The sequence below is a fragment of the Leptonychotes weddellii genome, chromosome 3 (genome assembly GCF_054177405.1).
Source record: "Leptonychotes weddellii isolate Sample4059 chromosome 3, ASM5417740v2, whole genome shotgun sequence".
Taxonomy (NCBI): domain Eukaryota; kingdom Metazoa; phylum Chordata; class Mammalia; order Carnivora; family Phocidae; genus Leptonychotes; species Leptonychotes weddellii.
Window position 1 is genome coordinate 29,560,496 of NC_138371.1, and position 22,913 is coordinate 29,583,408.

At 35.9% G+C, this 22,913-nt stretch overlaps 1 protein-coding gene and 1 non-coding gene across 4 annotated transcripts in view; one reads left to right on the top strand and one right to left on the bottom strand.

Annotated features, from left to right (window-relative positions):
* The window catches only part of NBEAL1 (neurobeachin like 1), a 184,827-nt gene that overhangs the window by 71,444 nt on the left and 90,470 nt on the right, over positions 1 to 22,913 (bottom strand). For all 3 annotated transcript variants that reach the window (XM_081815332.1, XM_081815331.1, XM_081815330.1), the window contains 9 exons: positions 21,571 to 21,659; positions 19,006 to 19,581; positions 18,511 to 18,686; positions 17,631 to 17,784; positions 17,211 to 17,339; positions 11,634 to 11,939; positions 11,387 to 11,536; positions 5,094 to 5,251; positions 2,776 to 2,900 (listed from right to left, as the gene is read on the bottom strand). In XM_081815332.1, coding sequence (XP_081671458.1) covers positions 2,776 to 2,900; positions 5,094 to 5,251; positions 11,387 to 11,536; positions 11,634 to 11,939; positions 17,211 to 17,339; positions 17,631 to 17,784; positions 18,511 to 18,686; positions 19,006 to 19,581; positions 21,571 to 21,659 — 1,863 coding nt within the window. The remainder of the gene's footprint in view (positions 1 to 2,775; positions 2,901 to 5,093; positions 5,252 to 11,386; positions 11,537 to 11,633; positions 11,940 to 17,210; positions 17,340 to 17,630; positions 17,785 to 18,510; positions 18,687 to 19,005; positions 19,582 to 21,570; positions 21,660 to 22,913) is intronic.
* LOC115939213 (small nucleolar RNA U3) lies at positions 9,171 to 9,384 on the top strand. The gene has a single exon (XR_004074094.1). It is a non-coding gene; the product is annotated as a small nucleolar RNA U3 (small nucleolar RNA).

The window sequence follows — 22,913 nt, forward strand, 5'->3', positions numbered from 1 at the left end:
ACAAACTGAGGGTTCTAGAGGGGAGGGGGGTGGGAGGATGTGTTAGCCTGGTGGTGGGTATTGAGGAGGGCACATTCTGCATGGAGCACTGGGTGTTATGCACAAACAATGAATCATGGAACACTACATCTAAAACTAATGATGTAATGTAGGGGATTAACATAAGAATAAAAAAAAAAGATCTTAAAGGTGAAAAAAATAAATAAATAAAGGAACTGTTCCCTAAAAAAAAAAAAAAAAAAGAATTAGAAATACAGGTGAGAAAGCATTATTTCGTATATGTATATAGTGGTGAAGTCATGAAACCACCACTTCACAGAAAGCATAGGTAAAAGGCAAGATGGCTAGGAATGGATCTAGGAACATGATCACTTAAAAGGTGCCCAAGAAAAGAAGACTAAAAATTGGAAGAAAACTAGGAGGTTAAGCACCAGTGCTAGAAAAAATGTATACTTATAGAGGAGAATTACTACCAAAGTTCAGAGACAATAGAAACAGTGTAAGGACTAAAAATAAGTTGTTGCAAATACTCAGGAAAGAGTATTTCTAATGAAGAAGTTTGGGCAAAAAAATTTCTCTAAAACCGAAAAAAATTTTTTTTCCTCTAAAACCAAATTAAAAAAAATTTTTTTTAAAGATTTTATTTATTTGACAGAGAGAGAGACAGCGAGAGCAGGAACACAAGCAGGCGCGGTGGGAGAGGGAGAAGCAGATGCCCCGCTAATCAGGGAGCCTGATGTGGGGCTCAATCCCAGGACCCTGGGATCATGACCCAAGCCGAAGGCAGACACTTAACGACTGAGCCACTCAGGCGCCCCTAAAACCAAATACTTTTAATGATATATTTAAGAATACACTTTTTGACTATTTAAATTCCATAATTTTTAAGTGGTTGTGTTCCAAAAGATACTTCACAAATCACTTGTTTAATTCACAATGAATTTCCCATCAAAAATGTTACAAATAATGGTTAACTTTGTAATTTAGCCCACAATGTAAAAACTATTTTGTACATATGCAATGGGATGCTTGCAAAGCCATACTGGGGTATGTGAAACAAAACAAAATAAGAAAATATTTTTAAAATACCATGAATTCTGGCAGGTGATGAAAATACAGACAAAAATAAGGAGCTGATATCTTTTACTCTTTGTTCAATGGAAGTTCTTAACTAGCTATACAATGAATTTATTCTAATACAGTATTCAAAATAAAATAATTTTACTACAAATAAAATAAAAGCACTAGCGTCTTCATGAGTTTTGAAGTTATAATTTGGCACCAATTTAAGTCTCATGCGGGAATAATTTTCTACTTATTTTTGTCTGTAAGTATTTTCAGGTAGGTAGAACATTTTACAGCTAATTCTGAAGTATACTTCAGGGAAACTTAAAGAGCTTTAGAGATTGATGCCACTAGTTTTGTACTATTTCCAATTTCACTTTAAAATGTATGAATTTTTGTTTCTTTTGTACTATCTTATTGTCACTATTATACTTGGGGTATATTTGAAAACTAGGTAAGGAGAAAAACTGAGAGATGAAAAAACGGAAGAACATGGGTTTTCCTAGACTTAATTAAAACCAAGAGGAAGGGACATAAAATTATATGTGTGTACCTGTATAAAGGGGTGAGGAGAGGAAGAGGAACAGGAAATTTCCTGGGGGGGATGTCTTGGTAAAAAAGAAGAAAGAATAGGGGACACTATTCTTTAAGTATTATTAGATTCAAGTCATTCAACAAAGATATGTGCTGAGTGATAAGCATAGTCAAATTTCAAGGAGTAAATACATAGAGGGAGAACAAGTTATATGCAAGTGACTTCCTATATAAGATACTCTTAAAGTTAGAGTTTCTTTCATGGGTAGGGCCATTATTTTGCATTAAGGGAAATGAGTTATTGTGTCGGATTTATTTTAGGATGTAAGACTGTAAATGGCAGGCATCACAGATAGTAGCACTCTTGATTAATTTATGGCATCTGTATTGGCCAATATATTAATGCAACTTTAAAAAGATTTAAAAATTCGTACTTGAATTTCATCTAAAACTTAGTCATTAAACACAAGGTGGCTATGATAAAGCAATTTAGTATACACATGACTGCCAATGACTCAACAATCAATATTTTGGGTATTTCACAGACCTGTCTTCAAAAAGGGAGATAAGTACTCAGATGGTTAGAAAGGCAGGGTTTCCTAAAGAGTTGTAGAGACTCTTCAAAATCTGTTTTGAAATACTGCTAAGCTATGTGTTTTTGCACTTTTCTCTAGAAAAAGGCATTAACCCATCTAAGATACTAAGGGTCTAAAAAGAACAGGTTATAAAACAAAGGTCTAAAGGATTGCTAAGAATTCTAAATATATCTAACATTAGCCTCAGTCTTGGTAAGCAGAAGACTAAGGGAAAAGAACCACTGTTTCAATGTACCATAATGGATACAAGAGACAGTGCACTGCACATAAATTACAGTATAATTTTATGATTGTAAATTATGTTTTTCTTTGAAAAATTACAATTAATCGATATAGGAAGTCATCTTAGATTTAGGCCAAAGGTAACAGAATTTAACATATACAACCATTTAAATATCAACTAATTTCTGTACAACAAAGCTTTGTAAATAGTATCTTAACATTTTGAAAATGAAATAATTATAAAGTGTCACCCTTCCTTCATGAGTAAGCAATTTCAAAACAATTAATAAGAACAATAACCAACCCACCAATACCCTCACTATCTTCAACAAATAATTAAACAGGCATCGGAACTCACCTAGATTATCTCTGAGAGCACTAGCGTCTTCATGAGTTTTGAAGTTATAATTTGGCACCAATTTAAGTCTCATGCGGGAATAATTTTCTACATTAGCTAGTTTCCAGTGAATTGGATTTTGTTTCCTATGAATTTTCATAAGTAAACAAGTAAAATTACTTAGCTTGAAGTTACAAAGATTGGCTGAATGAAACAGAGTAAGAAAGTATCAAGAATTTTACATTTGTTTAGCACCATTTTATAAAAACAGTCACATTCATCATGTCATTTGACCCAAACGACCCTAAAAGAAAACCAGTGTGGATATGCATAGCTGCAGTTTATACATGAAGAACCCTAAGAAGGCTAAATTATTTGCCTGAGATGCCAAGGTGTTTACAGGTATCAGAAATAAGAACTGAACATAAATCTTCACACTTACAGCTGATATCTTTTACTCTTCAACTGTTCAATGGAAGTTCTTAACTAGCTATACAATGAATTTATTCTAATACAGTGTTCAAAATAAAATTACTATAAATAAAGAGAATATAACTGATCTAAACATAAGAGCTAAAACTCTTAGAAGAAAAGACAGGAGTAAGTCTGTGAACTTGGATTTGGGAATGGTTTCTTAGATATTACACCAAAAACATAAACAACAAAAGAAAAAAAGAGGTAAACTGGACTTTGAAATTAAAAAATTTTTGTATACCAAAGGCTACTATCAAGAAAGTGAAAAGACAATCTACATATTTACAAATCATATATCTGATAAGGGTCTATTACTGAGAAAAAGAACTCTTACAACTGAACCACAAAATGTCAAACAATCTAATTTAAGAGTGAGCAAAGAACTTGAATAGACATTTCTTCAAAAAAGATATACAAATGGCCAACAAGTATGTGAAAAGATACTCAACATCACTCGTCATTAGGAAATACAAATCAAAATCATAAGATACCACTTCACATCCACTAGGATGGTCATAATAAAAAAACTGGAAAAATTTTACAAGTACTGGTAAGGCTGTGGAGAAACTAGAACCTGCAAACAATGCTAATGGGAATGTTAAATGCTGCAGTTGCTGTGGAAAACTGGCAATTCCTCAGTAAGTTAGACACTGGATTATCTACATGACCTAGCAATTTTGCTTGTAGGTATATACTTAAAAGAATTACAAAACAGATGTTGAGGGATGCCTGGGTGGCTCAGTCGGTTAAGTGTCTGCCTTTGGCTCAGGTCATGATCCTGGAGTCGAGGCCCCGCATCAGGCTCCCTGCTCAGGGTAGAGACTGCTTTTCCCTCTGCCCCTCACCCCATTCATGCTCTCTCTCTCAAATAAATAAAATCTTAAAAAAAAGAATGGAAAAAACATGTTGAAACAAACACTTGTTCACAAATGTTCATAGCAGTACTATTTACAACAGCCATAAAGAAAACAACCCAAATGTCTATCATCTGATGAATGAATAGACAAAATGTGGTATATCCACACAATGGAATATTATGTGGCCTTTAAAAAAGAAGTACTGATACATGCCACAATATAATGAAAACATAATGCTAAGTGAAAGGGTTAAGGCCACATATTGTATGACTCCATTTATATAAATATCAAGAATAGGCAAATTCATTGAGACAGAAAATGGATTGGTGGTTGCCAGGAGCTGGGTAAAGGAATAGAGAATGACTGCCAAATGGGTCCAGGGTTTCTTTTTGCAGTAATGAAAATGTTCTAAAGCTGGACAGTGGTAATGATTGCACATTATGAATGTACTTAATGTTACTAAATTGTATATTTTTAAATGGCTAAAATAGTAAAGTTTATATTATGTGTATTTTACCACAATAAAAGAGGTGTAATATATGTGCTATATATTACATTATTATATACATATTATTATAATTCAGCAAAACATAAGAGATTTAGGATCAAGTAAATAAACTGTAAAATACTGAAACACATAACATCACTAACTCTAGCTCAAAGAGGCAGTATCAGGAAGACAGATTCAAGACTGAATTCTACTTTAGAAACCAATATTGCACTGTATGTTCACTAACTAAAATTTAAATAAAAATAAATTAAAAAAAAAAGACTTAATTCTACATCACACGGTAAAAGGAAGGGAAACAATTCCATGGTGAAAAACATATATACAAAGCTCTAAACATCCCAGACCTGTAATTCACAAAAAGACAACCAAATTAATTAAAAGCTATTTTTTTGTAAGTTGAATGTTTTAAAAATTGGATGGGAGAGGTCACTGGCTCAAAAAGTTCTAGGCAAGAGTTCTAAAGAAGAAAGGGTATTTAATAAATAATATCCTCCTACCTTTCAGCCCAAGGTCCCCTTTCAGATGTAAGATAGAGCTGTACTGCCTTCCAGCGTCTCAGAGTGATTAACTGTTGATTGCTAAGTTGTTTAAGTGTATTATTATACCTCAAGTTCTCTTGGCGGGCTTTTCTATTAAATGGTTCCACAAAAAACTCCTGAAACAGCAATAAATAATAGCACTGAATCATATATTTAAATAATTTTAAAAATCTGACCCAATAAAATCATGCAGAAAAGGAAAGAAGCTGGTAACCAACAGTATTTTCTTGTTCCATTAGAATAACTTTTTTTTTTTTTAAGATTTTATTTATTTGAGAGAGAGAGAATGAGAGAGAGAGCACATGAGAGGGGGGAGGGTCAGAGGGAGAAGCAGACTCCCTGCCAAGCAGGGAGCCCGATGTGGGACTCCATCCAGGGACTCCAGGATCATGACCTGAGCCGAAGGCAGTCGCTTAACCAACTGAGCCACCTAGGCGCCTGAATAACTTTCTTTAATGAAGCATATGATTCTAACTACAACCTATCTGTATTTTGTATAACTTAAAAAATTAAACAATAAACATGTGAAGAACTTCAAAAATGTAATGTACCTCAAAACAAGATTTTGAACTCAGAATTATAAAACTCATACAGTCAAATAAAATGATCTTCCTTTGGGATCCTTTGGTGTTTAAGGCAATGAGACTCAAGCTTAAATAAAGTAGAAGGAAGAGCAACCACATCCATACTACTACTGGGGACGTGAAAGGCAATGCCAAAAACGAAATCTACAGGGGCGAATCTCTCATCACGAAAAATTTCATCATTTGGACTGTTGCTCTCTGAATAACATTCTAGTTATTAGCAAATTAATTCATACACTTTTCCAGTTTTCAGGATAAAACAGACCCTGATAATAGGTTCTATCAAGATACAACTCTAAGCCTTGAAATTAAAGTTTTACAGCTTTCAAAAAGACAAGTGGTAAGACTGACTTATCTGACTCGCACTGATATTCATCTACCAGGAACTAAATTAACAGTATTAATTTGTTTCAAAAAATCAATACCAAATTACATCAAAAACAGTTAAAGACATCTTTTAGAGAGGTAGTACAGCAGAGCGTCGTTAAGAATATAACATAATTTGGGGCGCGTGGGTGGCTCAGTTGGTTAAGCGACTGCCTTCAGCTCAGGTCATGATACTGGAGTCCCAGGATCGAGTCCTGCATCGGGCTCCCTGCTCAGCGGGGAGTCTGCTTCTGCTTCTGACCCTGTCTCCTCTCGTGTTCTCACTCTCATTCTCAGATAAATAAATAAAATCTTTAAAAAAAAAAAAGAATATAACATAATTCTGGGGGCACCTGAGGGGCTCAACTGGTTAAGTGCCTGCCTTCGGCTCAGGTCATGATCTTGATCTTGGGGTCCTGGGATCAGCCCCGCACTGGGCTCAGCAGGGAGCCTGCGTCTCCCTTTCCCTCTGCCCCTACCCCCAGCTTGTGTGCCTGCTCTCTCTCTCTGATAAATAAATAAAATCTTAAAAAAAAAAAGAATATAATTCTGGAGTTAGGCCTGGGTACAAAGCTACTTAATTCTCTGAGGCCTAGTATCCTCATCTCTAAGATGAAGTTGAAAACAACTGTCATCAAAAAAGATTAAGATTTAAAGTGCTTAATACAGTGCCAGAAAAGTAGTGAGCTCTCAATAAAATGTAGCTGTTATTATTATAATTATTACTAGAACTTTGGGAAATCAATGATTTGGGATTATCAAATATTTAACACAGATCATTGCTAAGAAAACTGAAGAAGTCATGACAGCTCCATAAAATTAAACATAAATTTCACGGTTGGCGAAGTTCAAGCAAGAAGAATATTTTAAGGTTAGATTTCTCTAGAAAAGCTAAGAATGAAGTTACAGAGAAAGTGTTGATTGGAATAGAAATTGACAGAACTATGAGGACAATATAAGTTTTTTTTTTTAAGATTTTATTTATTTGTCAGAGAGCGAGCGAGAGAGCGTGAGCAAGCACAAGCAGGGGGAGCAGGAGGCTCCCCACTGAGCACGGAGCCGAAGCAGGACTCGATCCCAGGATCCTGGAATCATGACTGAGCTGAAGGCAGATGCTTAACTGAGTCACCCAGGCACCCCCACAGTACATTTTAAGAAAAGGAGTTACAAATGAAAACTGCCATTTTGGTTTAACCAAATATATACATAAAAGTCAGGAAAGATATATACCAAAATGTTAACAGTGGTAGATTACAAAGGTTTCTTTTTATACCATTTTATGGAATAAATGTATTTTTATTTGGTCATCTTTGTTTCATGTTTGTTTTTAGATCCTGTACATATTTTGTTAGATTGGTATCTGAGCTTTTTCAAAATGTCAGTTTCCAATTGTTCGTTGTTAGTATATAGAAATATGATTAAATTTTGTGTATTGATCGTGTCCTGCAATGTTGCTAAACTCATTAATCACAAGAGATTTTTGGTAAATTCATTAGGATTATCTATATAATCATATTATCTGCAAATAGTTTTACTCCTTCCTTCCCAAGGTAAATGACTTCTATTTCTTTTTCTATTCTTTTCTTTTTTTAAAGATCTATTTATTGGAGAGAGAGAAAGCATGGTGCAAGCAGGGGGAGGGGCAGAAGGAGAGGGAGAAGTAAATCTCAAGCAGATTCTGTGCTGAGCCTGACATGGGTCTCAATTCTATGACTCTGAGATCACAACCTGAGCAAAAACCAAGAGTCAGATGCTAACAGACTGAGCCCCCTGGAGCCCCTCTTTTTCTTTTTTTTTTTTTTTTTAAAGATTTTATTTATCTATTTGACAGAGAGAGACACAGTGAGACAGGGAACACAAGCAGGGGGAGTGGGAGAAGGAGAAGCAGGCTTCCCGCTGAGCAGGAAGCCCGATGCGGGGCTCGATCCCAGGACCCTAGGACCATGACCTGAGCCGAAGGCAGACGCTTAACGACTGAGCCACCCAGGCACCCCTGGAGCCCCTCTTTTTCTATTCTTTTTTTTTTAAAGATTTATTTATTTATTTGAGAGAGTGAGAATGAGAGAGAGTACATGAGAGGGGGGAGGGTCAGAGGGAGAAGCAGGCTCCTCGCTGAGCAGGGAGCCCGATGCGGGACTCGATCCCAGGACTCCAGGATCATGACCTGAGCCGAAGGCAGTTGCTTAACCAACTGAGCCACCCAGGCGCCCCTCTTTTTCTATTCTTAATGCATTTGCTAGGACTTACAGTGTAACAGGGACTACAGGACTGGTGAGAGTAGACATTCTCACCTAGTTCTCTTCTTACAAGAAAGCACTCAGTTTTCCATCTTTTTCCTCCTAAAGATTTATTTATTTGAGAGAGAGAGCAAGAACGCAGGGGGTGGGAAGAGAAGAGGGAGAGAGAATCTTAAGCAGACTCCGTGCTGAGCCTGACGTGGGGCTTGATCCCACGACCCTGAGATCATGACCTGAGTGGAAACTAAGAGTGAGATGCTTAACTGACTGTACCACCCAGGTGCCCCCAGTTTTCCATCTTTAAATATGAAGCTGGTTGTAGGATTTTTGTAGAGATTCTATTTCTGTTTCTAGTTTGCTGAGAGCTTTGATCATAAAATGGATGTTGAATTTTGTCAAATGCTTTTTCTACATCTATGGATATGATCATTTAGTTTCATTTTAATAAATATGAATTTGGTCCACTATCATTATATTGATTAATTACCAAATGCTGAAGCAATCTTGCATTCCCAGGATAAACTACCTGGTGTAATTTATTATTTTTTTATATATTGCTGGATCTGGTTTGCATCTATGTTCCTAAGAAACACTGTAGTTTTCTTGTACTACTTTTGTGATTTTTAACCAGTATAATTAATATACAGTGTTACAGGAGTTTCAGGTGTATTCTTGTACTATTTTCATATGGTTTCAATAAGAGGATAATATTGCCTTCATATAATGAGTTGGGAAGTGATTCCACTTTTCTGTTTTCTGAAGAGATTATGAGGAATTGGTGTTATTTCTCCATTAAATGTTCAACAGAATTCACCAGTGAAACCACTTGGGCCTGGAGTTTTCCCTTTTAGACTATACTTTCAGGGATCATTTCTATAGTTTGTTACTAGAGAGGTTTCTCTGAGCGTGTAGAGTACCCGAAACCACGAGGAGGAGGCGTAGTATCCATTCCTGAGAGTGAAGTTGGCTCTGGGTGTTGCTTTTGCAGCTGCCCTTTGTCTTTGATGATCGATCTTCTTCTCTTTTGGAGGAGTCAGAGGGAAGGAATGCCGTCTGAGTGGTTTTCGCAGACTTCTTTGTTACTAAAAGTAGGGGTGCTATGGGGGTTTTGCATGCCGTAGATTCATTTACGGGTTTTTTGTTTTATGAGTAGTTGGTAGAGCACTAGTGCAAGTAGTGGGGCAAAGAGAGAAGCAGAGGAGTAGGGGCTCAGGGTGCGGGGCAAAAAAAAAAAAGAAGGTATATATGTATGTATGTATTTATTTTAAATATTTTATTTATTTATTGGAGAGAGAGAGGTAGAGAGGTAAGACAGAGAGAGAGAGAGAGAGAAAGCACGAGAGGGAGAGGCAGACTCCTGCTGAGCAGGAAAGCCCGATGTGGGACTCGATCCCAGGACCCTGGGATCATGACCTGAGCCGAAGGCAGACGCTTAATGACTGAGCCACCCACGCACCCTGGAAGGTTTTAAAGTATAAATTCGGGGCGCCTGGGTGGCTCGGTTGGTTGAGCGACTGCCTTCGGCTCGGGTCATGATCCTGGAGTCCCGGGATCGAGTCCCGCATCGGGCTCCCTGCTCGGCAGGGAGCCTGCTTCTCCCTCTGACCGTCCCCCTTCTCATGTGCTCTCTGTCTCTCTCATTCTCTCTGTCTCAAATAAATAAATAAAATCTTTAAAAAAAATAATAAAATAAAGTATAAATTCAATTTCTCTAATAGATAAGACTATCCAGGCTATCAATTTATTATTGAATTAAGTTTTGGAAATTTATCCATTTAAGTCATCTTATTTATGTGAATAGATTGGTTTGTGGCAGTCTCTTATTATCATGTTGATATCTGTGGAGTCAGTGGTGATATCCCCCTGTCATTCCTGGTAATGGCAACTTTTCACTTTCTTTTTTTGCTTTGTCAATCTGGCTAGAAGTTTATACATTTTATTGACATTTTCAAAAATATTTATTTATTTTAGTATTTATTTGAGAGAGAGAGAGAGAATGGGGGAGGGACAGAGGAAGAGGGAGAGGGAGAGAGTCTCAAGTAGACTCCACACTGAACTCAGAGCCTAATGCGGGGCTCAACCTTACAACCCGAGATCACAACCTGAGCTGAAACCAAGAGTCCGATGCTTAACCAACTGTGCCACCCAGGTACCCTAATTTTATTGACATTTTAACGAACTAGATTTTAGTTTTATTAATTTTCTCTATTGTTCTTCCTGCTTTCAATTTCATTGATTTCTGCTCTTACTTTTGTTAGTTTCTTATTTGGAAACTAGTTTAGTTTTCTTTCTCTAGTTTCAGGTAGAAACTTAAATTATTAATTTGAGGTCTTTCTTCTTTTCTAAAGCAAGTTTTTAGTGCTATAAATATTCTCTAAGCACTGATCTATACCCAGCCTCCTTAGAGATATGTACTATCAGCTTAACAGACTTTATACATATCAACTATGCATAGAACATTTTGACATTAACTTTTTAATTGTTACTGATCAGTCTTTTTCTTTCACTTCTGAAATAATTTTAAGATTTTATTTATTTATCAGAGAGAGAGATCACAAGCAGGGGGGAGTGGCAGAGGGAGAAGCAGACTTCCTGCTGAGCAGGAAACCTGATACAGGACTTGATCCCAGGACGCTGGGATCATGACTAGAGCAGAAGGCAGATGCTTAACTGACTAAGTCACCCAGGCGCCCTCAATTCTGAAATAATTTTCAAACAACAGGAAACACCATTTGTATTCTGAGTTCAGACTTGTTTTTACTCTTATTTGAATATTAAAAGCTTGAAATCAACATAAAAAAACTAGATACTAAAAACATTTAGGGGCGCCTGGGTGGCTCAGATGGTTAAGCATCTGCCTTCGGCTCGGGTCATGATCCCAGGGTCCTGGGATCGAGCCCCATGTCCAGCTCCTGGCTCAGCGGGGAGCCTGCTTCTCCCTCTGCCTCTCCCCCTGCTCATGCTCTTTCTCTCTCTCTCTGTGTCTTGAATGAATAAATAAAATCTTAAAAATTAAAAAAAAAAAATAATAAAATAAAAAATAAAAACATTTAATAATTTTTACCTGAAACTTAAGCTTGCTTTCTCCTCCTTCCCGGTCTCGTTTATGCATATTCACCATTAAGGCTTCATAACAATTCTTCCAATAAAGTGCCATGTCCTCATGACTCTCATAAAATGTATGGGTTTCATACTGCTTCATGTAAGGCACGATCTTATAAATATATACATATATATACAGAAAATTTAACATAGACTTCTATAAAAATGACAACTTAGAAAAATCTCACTCAAAATAGATTAAAACTTACATATTTTTCGATGTAAACTTGCCATTCATTTGAACTGCAATATTCTTGAAAATCTTCAAAAAATGAAGAGCTACCATTGGTAAAAGGTAAAGAAGGCAGGTGCAAGTTCATGAAGAGAAGCTCATAGATTTTGGAAACCAGGGTACGGACCAGGGGAATCAGAAATGAGTAGATTTCAGTCTGTTCCTTAATTGATTGACTTAGAACATGTTCCAGCTTCCCTAAAATGTAACATGCTTCATTCTGATTTTCAATCACTTTGGTCTGAAGAAGGGTGTTTAGCTTAGCTGATGCCATTGCACAAACCTGAGAAAACAGTATAGGTGAGAAAGAACAGAATAAAGCAGACATTTAGCAAAAGTTCTCTGGCTCTTCCTGAAGTTTTGGGTTTTTTTTAACTCAATTATAAAAGCAGAATATACAGAAAAGGAGGAGTGGATAATTAATCACCCCAACATCCATTATACTCCTTCTTATAGTCTGCAAGGATAAGGGAATGCTTCCATCTCTAGTTCCAACAAGTCCTAAAAGGTATAAGCCAAACAGAATATCCAAACACTTTCCACAGTGAGTGGTTCAGGTAACTAATCTTTCAGTCAACTCATGTCGCTGCTTTTGTCACGGATTCATTTGGAGATGGCCTTATCAGTTCAAGTTCAGGACTTTTACATAATAACTGTAAAGAACTGTGAAGGGTCTCAGATTTTGCCTTACCTCCAAGATAATGAGTGAGCCTGCCACAGTTTCAGAGATGCTGGCAGAAGACATGAGACTCCTGGTTCAGAGACAAAGATCTATAGCAATCCCAACAGCCAGAATATCAGTGTTTGCCCTGGTACCCTGAACTGCTATTCCCATGGTGAGAGATGAACAGGACTAGATGATGCATGCACACCCAGTGGCTGCAATATAGGGGAGGAACCCCAAGCATAAGGAACCTAAATCTTCTATACCAGGTGTAAGTTAGCCTGAACTTTGCCTTGGAGGGAGACACTATCTTTATTATACTAGACAGTAAACAAACCTGCCTTTTGCTCTGGAGGGAGAGAGAATCTCTGTCTTCCAAAGCTGTTCACAATACCTGCATCCTCAAAAAGATAGTTCATAACAAAGACATCTAGTGTCTCTATTTATAAGATATGCAGAAACATAAGAGATCCATGAAGGGGCGCCTGGGTGGCTCAGTCGTTAAGCGTCTGCCTTCAGCTCAGGTCATGATCCCAGGGTCCTGGGATCGAGTCCCACATTGGGCTCCCTGCTCGGCAGGAAGCCTGCTTCTCGCTCTCCCACTCCCCCTGCTTGTGTTCCTGCTCTCGCTATCTCTCTCTCTCTGTCAAATAAATAAATAAAATCTTTAAAAAAAAAAAAAAAAAGAGAGAGATCCATGAAGAACCGTCTACCAACAGTGACAGTAAGAAGAGGCACTCTCTCTCTTTTTTAAAGATTCTATTTATTTGTTTGAGAGAGAGAGAGCATGAGTGGGGGGGGAGGGAGGGAGAGGGAGAGGGAGAAGCAGACTCCCTGCTGAGCAGGGGCTCCATTCCAGGACTCTGAGATCATGACCTGAGCCAAAGGCAGATGCATAACCAACTGAGCAACCCAGGTGCCCCAGAAGCACTCTCTTTATCTGATATAAATGAGGAAGCATGTAGCACCAACTGCTATTGGCAGCATTTTGTGACAAGGGCAGCCAGCTTAAGACAAGCTGACACATGAGGGAAAGGAGTGCTGTGAAAATAGCAAATAAATGGAACTGAAGCCTTGATTAAATCATGCCTTAAGTTGAACTACAGAATTTTCTATTATCTGAGCCAATAAATCTCCTAAACTCAGTCAATTTGGGTTGATGCTTCTGTTATCTGGAATCAAAGCATTATGACACATAAAGGATAGGTATAAGGGAGACTGAGTCCTTGACAGAAATGTCACTACCCTTAAAATTCCCAGGGAAAATACATGTACTAATAAGCCCAGGCAAAGGAATCCTCTATATTACCATTAAACGTTGGCCTTAACCCCAACACAGGAAGGTAAATTAGGTCATAAATGGGGCCTCCTTATGTCCAGGCTAGATCTAAGCCATAAAACCATGGTAGGACAAATGATATAAACTATCTCGTCACTTAACACTATGTTGCAATGTTGGAACTTATTACTTTCAAAATGAAGAAAACCAACAGAAAAGAGTCAAGTATCAGAATCTGACATCACTTCATGATTGTATTTGTTTCAAAAGCTAGTCTAAGCTGTATGCACAGGTCTTTGCAGGCCAAGGCAATAAAAGACCTTAGGCAGTCTTTCCACACAAGCCTTAAAAAGGCAAATAGCACTGGAGGAAATAATATCTAAGATGGCTCAAGACTTTAACTTTTGTACCTTTAACTTTAGCTTCTACTGGTGAAACTTTTCTACTCTCCTCAGACTTTCCTCAATCCTTCATTTTAGTCTTTGAATGTGACTAAAGCAACTTAATTCTAATAGAGACCAACAAATATAAGAAAAAAAGGACATAAAATCTCATCATCCAGGAAATGCCAATGCTAATAATTCTGGACTTTTCTGCTACGTGTTTTTTAAAATACTGTTTACATAGAAAGTTGAATATCTAGTGCTTTGTTTTTAACTTAATATCATGGTATTAAATAAGCTATAAGCTTATGTATTTATTTAAAATTATAAAGATACCTTTAATGAATACAAGATAATTTATTTGACCACTGTCTTAATTTTGGATACACACACACACTATATACGGATATATATGGCCCCCCTACCTCCACTATAAAGAGTACTGAATTAGGGTCACCTGAGAAATTACAAAAAATACCAATGCCCTAGTTCCTCCATTTTAATATAATTACTAAGGGTGATGCCCCACAAAGGTATTTTTAAAAAAGCTCCTCCGGGTGATTTCATATTCTCATCACTGGCTGAGCTAAGACAACTGGGGACAAAATGGAGACCACATGCTGCACTAAATAAATCAACAACCACCTAGTCCTGCTTTAGAGACAAGCTAGGAAATGTTAACATTTATGTGACATCTCCTAGTACTTATATACTCATTTAACTAGTAAGTATGAGCAAAACAAAACAAGTTTGTAGCCAGATTGGCGAAGAAGCTCTATTATAACCCCTTTATGGGAAGAAGTTGCTTTCCCAGCCTTTTCTGCTTTTATTCCAGAGAGAATAAAATTAAACAACTAGCTAGTAAAAAATGTGTTAGGTTACTAACTACTGGTAAACAAGATATCTATAGGTTCTGTACTCTATTAATGTTTTGCCTTCAGGTTTTTTTAAAATTTAAGTTCAATTTAATTAACATATATTGTATTATTAATTACAGAGGTAGAATTTAGTGATTCATCAGTTGCATACAACACCCAGTGCTCATCACTTCACGTGCCCTCCTTAATGCCCATCACCCAATTACCCCATCCCCCCACCCACCTCCCCTCCAGCAACCCTCAGTTTGTTTCTTATAGTTAAGAGTCTCTTAATGGTTTGCCTCCCTCTCTGTTATCATCTTATTTTATTTTTCCTTCCCCTCCCCTATGTTCATCTGTTTTTTTTCTTAAATTCCACATATGAATGAAATCATATGGTATTTGTCTTTCTCTGATTGATGTATTTCGCTTAGCATGATACTTTCTGTTCCATCCACCTCGTAGTAAATGGCAAGATTTCATTCTTTTTGATGGTTGAGTAATATTCCATTGTGTTGTGTGTCTGTGTGTATGTATTGTACATACATATATACCACATCATCTTTATCCATTCATCTGTAGATGGACATCTGCGCTCTTTCCATATTTTGGCTATTGTGGACATTGCTGCTATAAACATTGGGTGCATGTGCCCATTTGAATCTTTATTTAACTAGTATTTATACAGCCCTACTATGGGACAGACATTGGATATTTAATGGTAGACAAACTAAACAAATATTTTATTTATGGAAACTTCATCAAAGATAAACACTGAGGGTAACTAGAAGTGGGGGAAAAAAAAAAAGAGTCCTCATATCTAAAATAACTACCTGGCATGCTTGCTGCAACTGCTTTAATAGCCATCAGGCTGATATTAATGAAAAAGCCCCAAAAGCTATCCTCACTCTACCTCTAGGTAGAGAAAAATAGAATACTACCCATGAACATCTATGTGTACAAAGGTTGTCTGGTATTTTGGATTACTATCTGAGGATATAGTTTTAGAGTAGAATTACTAGACAGAGTGTGATCATTTTTTTAAGTACCTAATTCATATATTTTCAAATTGCATTTGAATGGCTGCACAATTCAAGCTTCCACGATCCATGTATCAGAAAGACCATCTTCTTATTTATTTAGCCTTTCTGCATTTTCCATGTTTCTACAATGAACATCTGCTACTTTTATGATTAAGAAAAAAAATCCTATTTTTAAAAAGTTATTAACATATTACTATTCATATTATCATTATCAAAATATGTGAAGATTTCAATCATCTGAAAAAATTTATGCATAGAAAAATATTGACAGTTATTTCTTCTTGGGCTATGGGATGATGGATTTATTTTCTTCTCTTCATGTTTCTGTGTATTTTCCATAATGAGCACATGTTACTTTTACAATTAGAAAAAAATACCCATTGAAAACTATGGCCTTTTAAAAATACAGCAACCTTATGGAATTTTAATCTCTCCATGTTCTCATCAACATTACGGTAAGTTTATGTATATTAGAAGCCATCCCCACCCCTACCAAGTACTTAAAATTCCAATATCAAAAGAAAATAAAAAGGGCCAGGTAAATAGCAATGGGATACATGTTATGATTAATCCAGCCCAGGTTCTCCAATGTAAATAGAAAGATGACAGACTAATTCATGTGGAAGTTCATGTGGAACTTGTCCAACCTTTAAAATTCAAGTTCATGTGGAATTTGTCCAACCTTTAAAATTTTTAATTAAAAATAGAAATAATATTCCTAGGGTCCATATTTTATTTATCTATATTTTGACACCCTAGCACAATGCTCATACTTGGTGGGTATTCAGTGTTTGATGAATTAAAAAAGTATGAGATATAATGTAAAACTGTGGATTAATAAAGAAATAGAAAAGGATTTTGAAAGAAACAAAAAATAATTTTCCTAAAAATTATAAATGTCCAATAAAAAATACTATTTTAGACTCCCATCCACTCCCAAAGAAAAGAGTAAATCACCAACTGAATGCTTACAGTATAATGCCTTATACTGCACATGTATAAAAACATGTATAAATAGGCGAGGCCGGCTGTTTACCTCCTAGCTACATTAAATATAGATGATATGAGTAACGACTCCTTGTATAAGCTATGTATAAATCCTTTAAAAACTTAAAATTATACTGAGTCATATACATCAGAGGGAAACAATGAGCTGCCTCTGAAATCTTTTTCTGATTATCAAAACTGAAACTAGAGGGAAATCCTGGATATTTTTGGAACTAATAAAAAAATTAAAATACTGAAAATTTATTATCATTTAGTTATTACACAAATAACTTCTATGCTGCATGCTAAGTATAGAAAATAACGCAAAAGAATTGACAAACCTGCAAATTTCCCCTTCCAATGAATCCTAGAAGCAACTGGATTTGAATTTGAGGCAGTTTTGCCCATACTTGACCTTCAGAATACCAAACTGACAGACCATCAAAGAGTAGCATCAGATCGTCTAAAAGCTATCACAAGGGAAAAATTGAGAAATAAAAACATTGTTTTAAAGTCTACTGATGAGTTTTCCCCAACAGTAATGCACATCATAAATATTTCCAAAACTAGCTTAATGTTCAATTGGTAAAAGGCAAAAGAATTATCCTAGTAATAACTAACAAAGTTGGTTAACTATCACATTTTATCCATGTTTGTTCTGATTAAATATTAATGCTCTAAAAAGGGGGGGTACAAAATTTTTTTTGTTGAATAAAGTCCTTGACTACCAGAAAAATAATATCAAAGAGTTATTACTGCACCTTCTCAGTCCACATGTTTGAATTAACAAGGCCCTCTGACTGCAGAAAGTCCTGTATGATCAGGATGAGTCGGGAGGCATTTTCAGCAGTTACTGGATTCGTTTTTGATTCTCTGTTTTCTGTGACTGTCCATTCTAACATGTTCTGTAGCAAACTAAGGGCAAAACAAAATCGTCTTAAAATCATTTTAAGTTTAGAAAAATAGTAAAACATGAAAAAAACCCCAGTTATTCATTAATATGTCTGTAAAGATATACTATCACTGGCAGGGATCAGAGGACATTTAATAACAATGAAGCAGCTTTTTAATCTCTGAAGTATCTATCTTTAATAAACATAATACAAAAGACAAAGTAAAAGTTATCATTTTATTTAACTATAAAAAGCTATTGAAATAATTCAAATTCCAGTCTCTTCTATGAGGTAACTTAAAAGTTTCTTTAAAGCTGGAAATTGGAAAGGTAAGAAAAGAAAGCTTTATTATGTCTCACAGAGGGTCTAGCCCTGCAGAGAACTCTAAATGCTTTAGAGAAGTAATTTTAATGAAAACACTACTTGCTTCCCTCAGCATGGAAACTCTCAAACTTGGACAAGACTGCAGAACACAATAAACCAAATGCTTAGATATTACAAAAACTAATTTAAACAAGGAATATATAATCACTGAAGCCCAAACTAAAGATTTAAATCTCCTCACACTTTTGGATTTCTCTCTAGATTCCACTAAAATGGCAACAGAGAGGAAAAGGGGCTGAGCATGAAGTTTTTCCTTTTCCCTCACTATACCCACTGAATCCTGAATAAATGTTCAATAAAAAATACTATTTTAGACTCCCAACCACTCCCAAAGAAAAGAGTAAATCACCAACTGAATGCTTACATTAATTTTATTTCATCTGAGGGTCGAAGTAGTTCACTGGATATTCCTGGTTTAGTTAGTGCTGAAAACACTTGTCCCCGTTCAATCCAAGTACCATTATCAGACTTTTCTAGTCCCTTACACATTACATAGTTCAAAATATTTGTCAGTAATTGAAGAAGCTCCTCCTCACATCTCTATAAAAAAGATAAACTAATATTAAATTATTGGAAGGAGGTGGTGTTAAAAGCACACAAAAAGAACCATCACATATACTGACTATCATCATTTAACATATTTTCAAAGTGTCTTGATAAACCTGGAGTTTTGCTAAGTAGGCCCTAGAGATATGAGGATGAATAAGATACCTGCTTTTCTCAAGATATAATTTAGTGACTTCAAGGTTTCCAGAATCTTAGATCATGAGACTTAGAACATGAATATGAAATTGTTAATAATTACACATTCCTAAGGATTAGAAGTATATAATAGACATGGACAAATAAGGAATTTTACCTCTTGGCTTTCAAGTAAAGAGAAGTCATCACCAAACCCTGGATCATTTATGATGCTGCTCTCTTTGTCAGAATGCACAGAAAATGATTTAGTAGATTCTATTGGGGATGGCGTGCTAGGCAGGCTGTCTGGCATGTGACTTCCACTGTCACTCAGTTCACATGAGTCTATTCCACTGAGATCTAAACTCAAATGTGAAGGGTTATTATTCCAGAATTCTTCTTGATTCTCTGATTTGAAAGATAATTCTCCCACAGAACTATCTTCTTGAAATAATGGTGTGTGTGAGTCTAGAGAGTGTCTATCCTCTAAACTCCACTGATCTGAAGACACATTAGCTGAGGCAAAAGAGTTGATTCTTTCCTCATCGATCTTTTCATCAGAGTTCCTCTTAATATCTTCAGCTGAGAAATTTTTATCACTGTCTTTCATTGAAATAGCCCTACTGTGCTTATGGAGAGTATTTCCATTTTCAAAATTTGTTTTTAAAAAAAGCCTAACTAAAGTGTCTTGCCAACCCACTTGTTGAGATATTTGATGTGCTGCATCTGGCTGGGACTGCAAAATCTGTAAAATCTGCAAAGATTAAGAATACAAAATTCATCAAAAAGTACACAGTACTTCACATCAAAAACATTTTCTTTTCAGTTATTTTAGAGACAAAGTAATTTAATGAGAAACTGTGGGAAGACATACTTTCAAAAGATTATGTTAACTGGATTATAAACTATCTGTAGGGAAAACACTGTGTTTTTAACTAATCTGCATATATTACTCATTGTACAGACTACTTAAATATTTGCTGAAAGATAAAAAAGGGAAAAAAATGATCCACCACATGTCAACACACTCATGTTATTAATTTAATTTGATCAGAGAGAAAATATAAATAGAATGAAGGTATATATAAAATGTAATAAAGTTATATCCTCTCAACTAAACACCTTCCATGAACCTACTACATTTGTTTAGCAAATACGGAATACATACTGTGTACCAGGCCCCTCCTGGCCCTAGGGTTAAGGGAGTAAGTAAGACACTCAGATACTTTAATAGAACCTAGATCTCCCAAGAATGTTTCCCCATCTCATTTTTTTTTTCCAGGCAAAGTTAATGGTTGCTTTTGCAAAACATTTTTTCCCGTTAACTCTATATTGTACAAACACTAATTCCAACAAGATGGATACTGCTATTTAGCTGGAAAAAGAAACTGAAATTAAAGAATAGACACTGACATGTCAATGTGTATGATCTCTATTATCCAACTGATTCCACATTTTTTTTGGATTAAAACAAGTTCTCAAACACTGCCAGATACTCAGTTAAGATCTTTAAGACATTTTTCTCACAAAGCCATAAACTTCTATGTAGATGGAAAGAATTCTTGCTCCCAGTATTCAGAGAATCTCTTTTATCTGTAACTGTGACAAGTGTCATAGGAGATGAATAATGTTGGTAGGGACTTTACTAGCTCGGGCTCTAATGCATGCTGATGCTGAGATAGTAAGCAACAAGTCACAATGAGTCACAATGATGTGTAGTTCTTTTCCTCACTAATCCTATCGGTGAGCTACCATTACTCTACTGATGCAGAATATCAATTTTTTTCCTTAGTAAAGAAATTTTCATGATTTCATGACTTTAAAAGTTCTGTAAAATAAGATTTATTTTATGTCTACTTTATATACATGTAATGGATAAAAACTAGGCTGCACTGAAAACTGTTTTCAAACTGAAAGGAAAGGATCAATCTATATAACCTGCTTCAAGAACAATATGCCAAAATCCATCAAAATGTGGTATGTGAATATACTCTGACACAGCAATTCCATTTCATGGATTATATCCTACAGATGTATTACCAAAAACAAGTAAAAATATATGTAAAAAAGTTCTTAACAGAAATTTAACACAGAAAAACAGGAGACAACCTAAATATCCATGAACAGGTTGGGAACTAGGTAATACTTTATACAATAGCCACAGAATAAAAACTATACACAGCTGTTAAAGAGAAAGATATACATCCAGACTTACTGATGGAATAATAGAATAACATAATTAGGGAGTAAAATTAAAAAGAAAAGCAAGGAAGCAAATTAAATAGGTCAGTGATTGCTAGTGGAAGAGAGAGGAGGCTATAATCAGGAAGAAGCACACAGGATAACTATTTCTTGACTTAGTTAGAGGGATGCATTGAAGGCAACTCACTGTTACTTTTCCATAAAGTTCAAAAGATTCAGAAATTCTAAAATATGGTATATGAATTTGAAATGGTCATAATCATTAAGATTCTTGACAAAAAAACCTATTGTCTTGTAATAAATTTTTTACTGTGGAAAGGGAGCAGTTCCAGGAGACCATGTAAAGCTAAGAACACATTTTTATGCTGATTTAATAATTACATGGAGTTAATTCACCTCAAAACACGAAATTACTTATTTATAAAATTGTGTTAAATAACAGAAATTAAAACTTATACCCGGTGTAAAATACTCAATATGAAAGTTATTCACAGTATAACAATACTGTCATTTTTAAAGTGTATCTTAAAAGTTTACTAACCTTTCTGCAGATAACCACCCTGACATTTATATGTGTTCTGTGAGATATATATACCACAGACAACAGGTCTTTGAAATTAATAGCAGGATCTATGGTGGGAAAAAATAAAGTTAAAATTAAATTCCAGAGATAGCCAAAGAAAGAACTGTGAGCGATAGTTACATAATAAAATAATTGTTTCATTTTTATTTTTCTTGCTGTCAGCAATAGATATCCTTTATTTTCTTCTAGCTTTACTGAGATATAACTGCCATAAAACAGTGTATAAATTTAAGGTGTACGACATGATGATCTGGTATAGGTATATACTGCAAAATAATTACCACAATAAGGTTAGTTAACATCCATCACTTCATATAGTTACCATTTTCCTTTTGTGGTAAACTTTTAAGATCTGCTCTCTTAGCAACTTTCAAGTATATAATACTATTAACTATAGTCACCATGTTGCACATTAGATCCCCAGAACTTACTCATCTTATAACTGGAAGCTTGTACCCTTTGACCACCTTCACTCATCTGCCCCCCACCCCAAGCCCCGGCAACTACCAATCTACTGTCTCTAGGAGGTTGTTTTTTGTTTTTTAAGATTTTATTTATTTGACAGAGATAGAGAGATAGTGAGAGCAGGAACACGAGCAGAGAGTGGGAGAGGGAGAAGCAGGCTCACCACCAAGCAGGGAGCCCGGTGCGGGGCTCGATCCCAGGACCCTGGGATCATGACCTGAGCCGAAGGCAGATGCTTAACGACTGAGCCACCCAGGCGCCCCAGGAGGTTGTTTTTTTTAATTTCACCTATAAGTGAGACCATATAGTATGTGTCCTCTCTGACTTACTTCACTTAGCAGAATAATGCCCTGCAGGTTCTTCTGTTACAAATGGCTGAATAATATCTTTTTTTTTTTTTTAAGATTTTATTTATTTATTTGAGAGAGAGCATGCACAAGCATGGGGAGGGGCAGCAGAGGGAGAGAGAAAAGCAGACTCCCAGCCAATAGGGAGCCCAATGTGGGGCTCGATCCCAGGACTCTGGGATCATGACCTGAGCCGAAGGCAGACGCTTAATCAACTGAGCCACCCAGGTGCCCCTGAGTAATATTCATATATGTGTGTGTGTGTGTGTATGTGTGTGTGTGTACATACACACACACAAACACTTACTTTATCCACTCATCCATCAGCAGACATTTAGGTTGCTTCTAGGTCTTGGCTATTATAAATGATGCTGCAATGAACATGGGGAGGTAACTCTTCAAGATAGTGATTTCATTTTCTTTGGCTATATAACTAGAAGATGGATTGTTGGATTATATGATAGTTCTATTTTTAATTTTTGGAGGAAC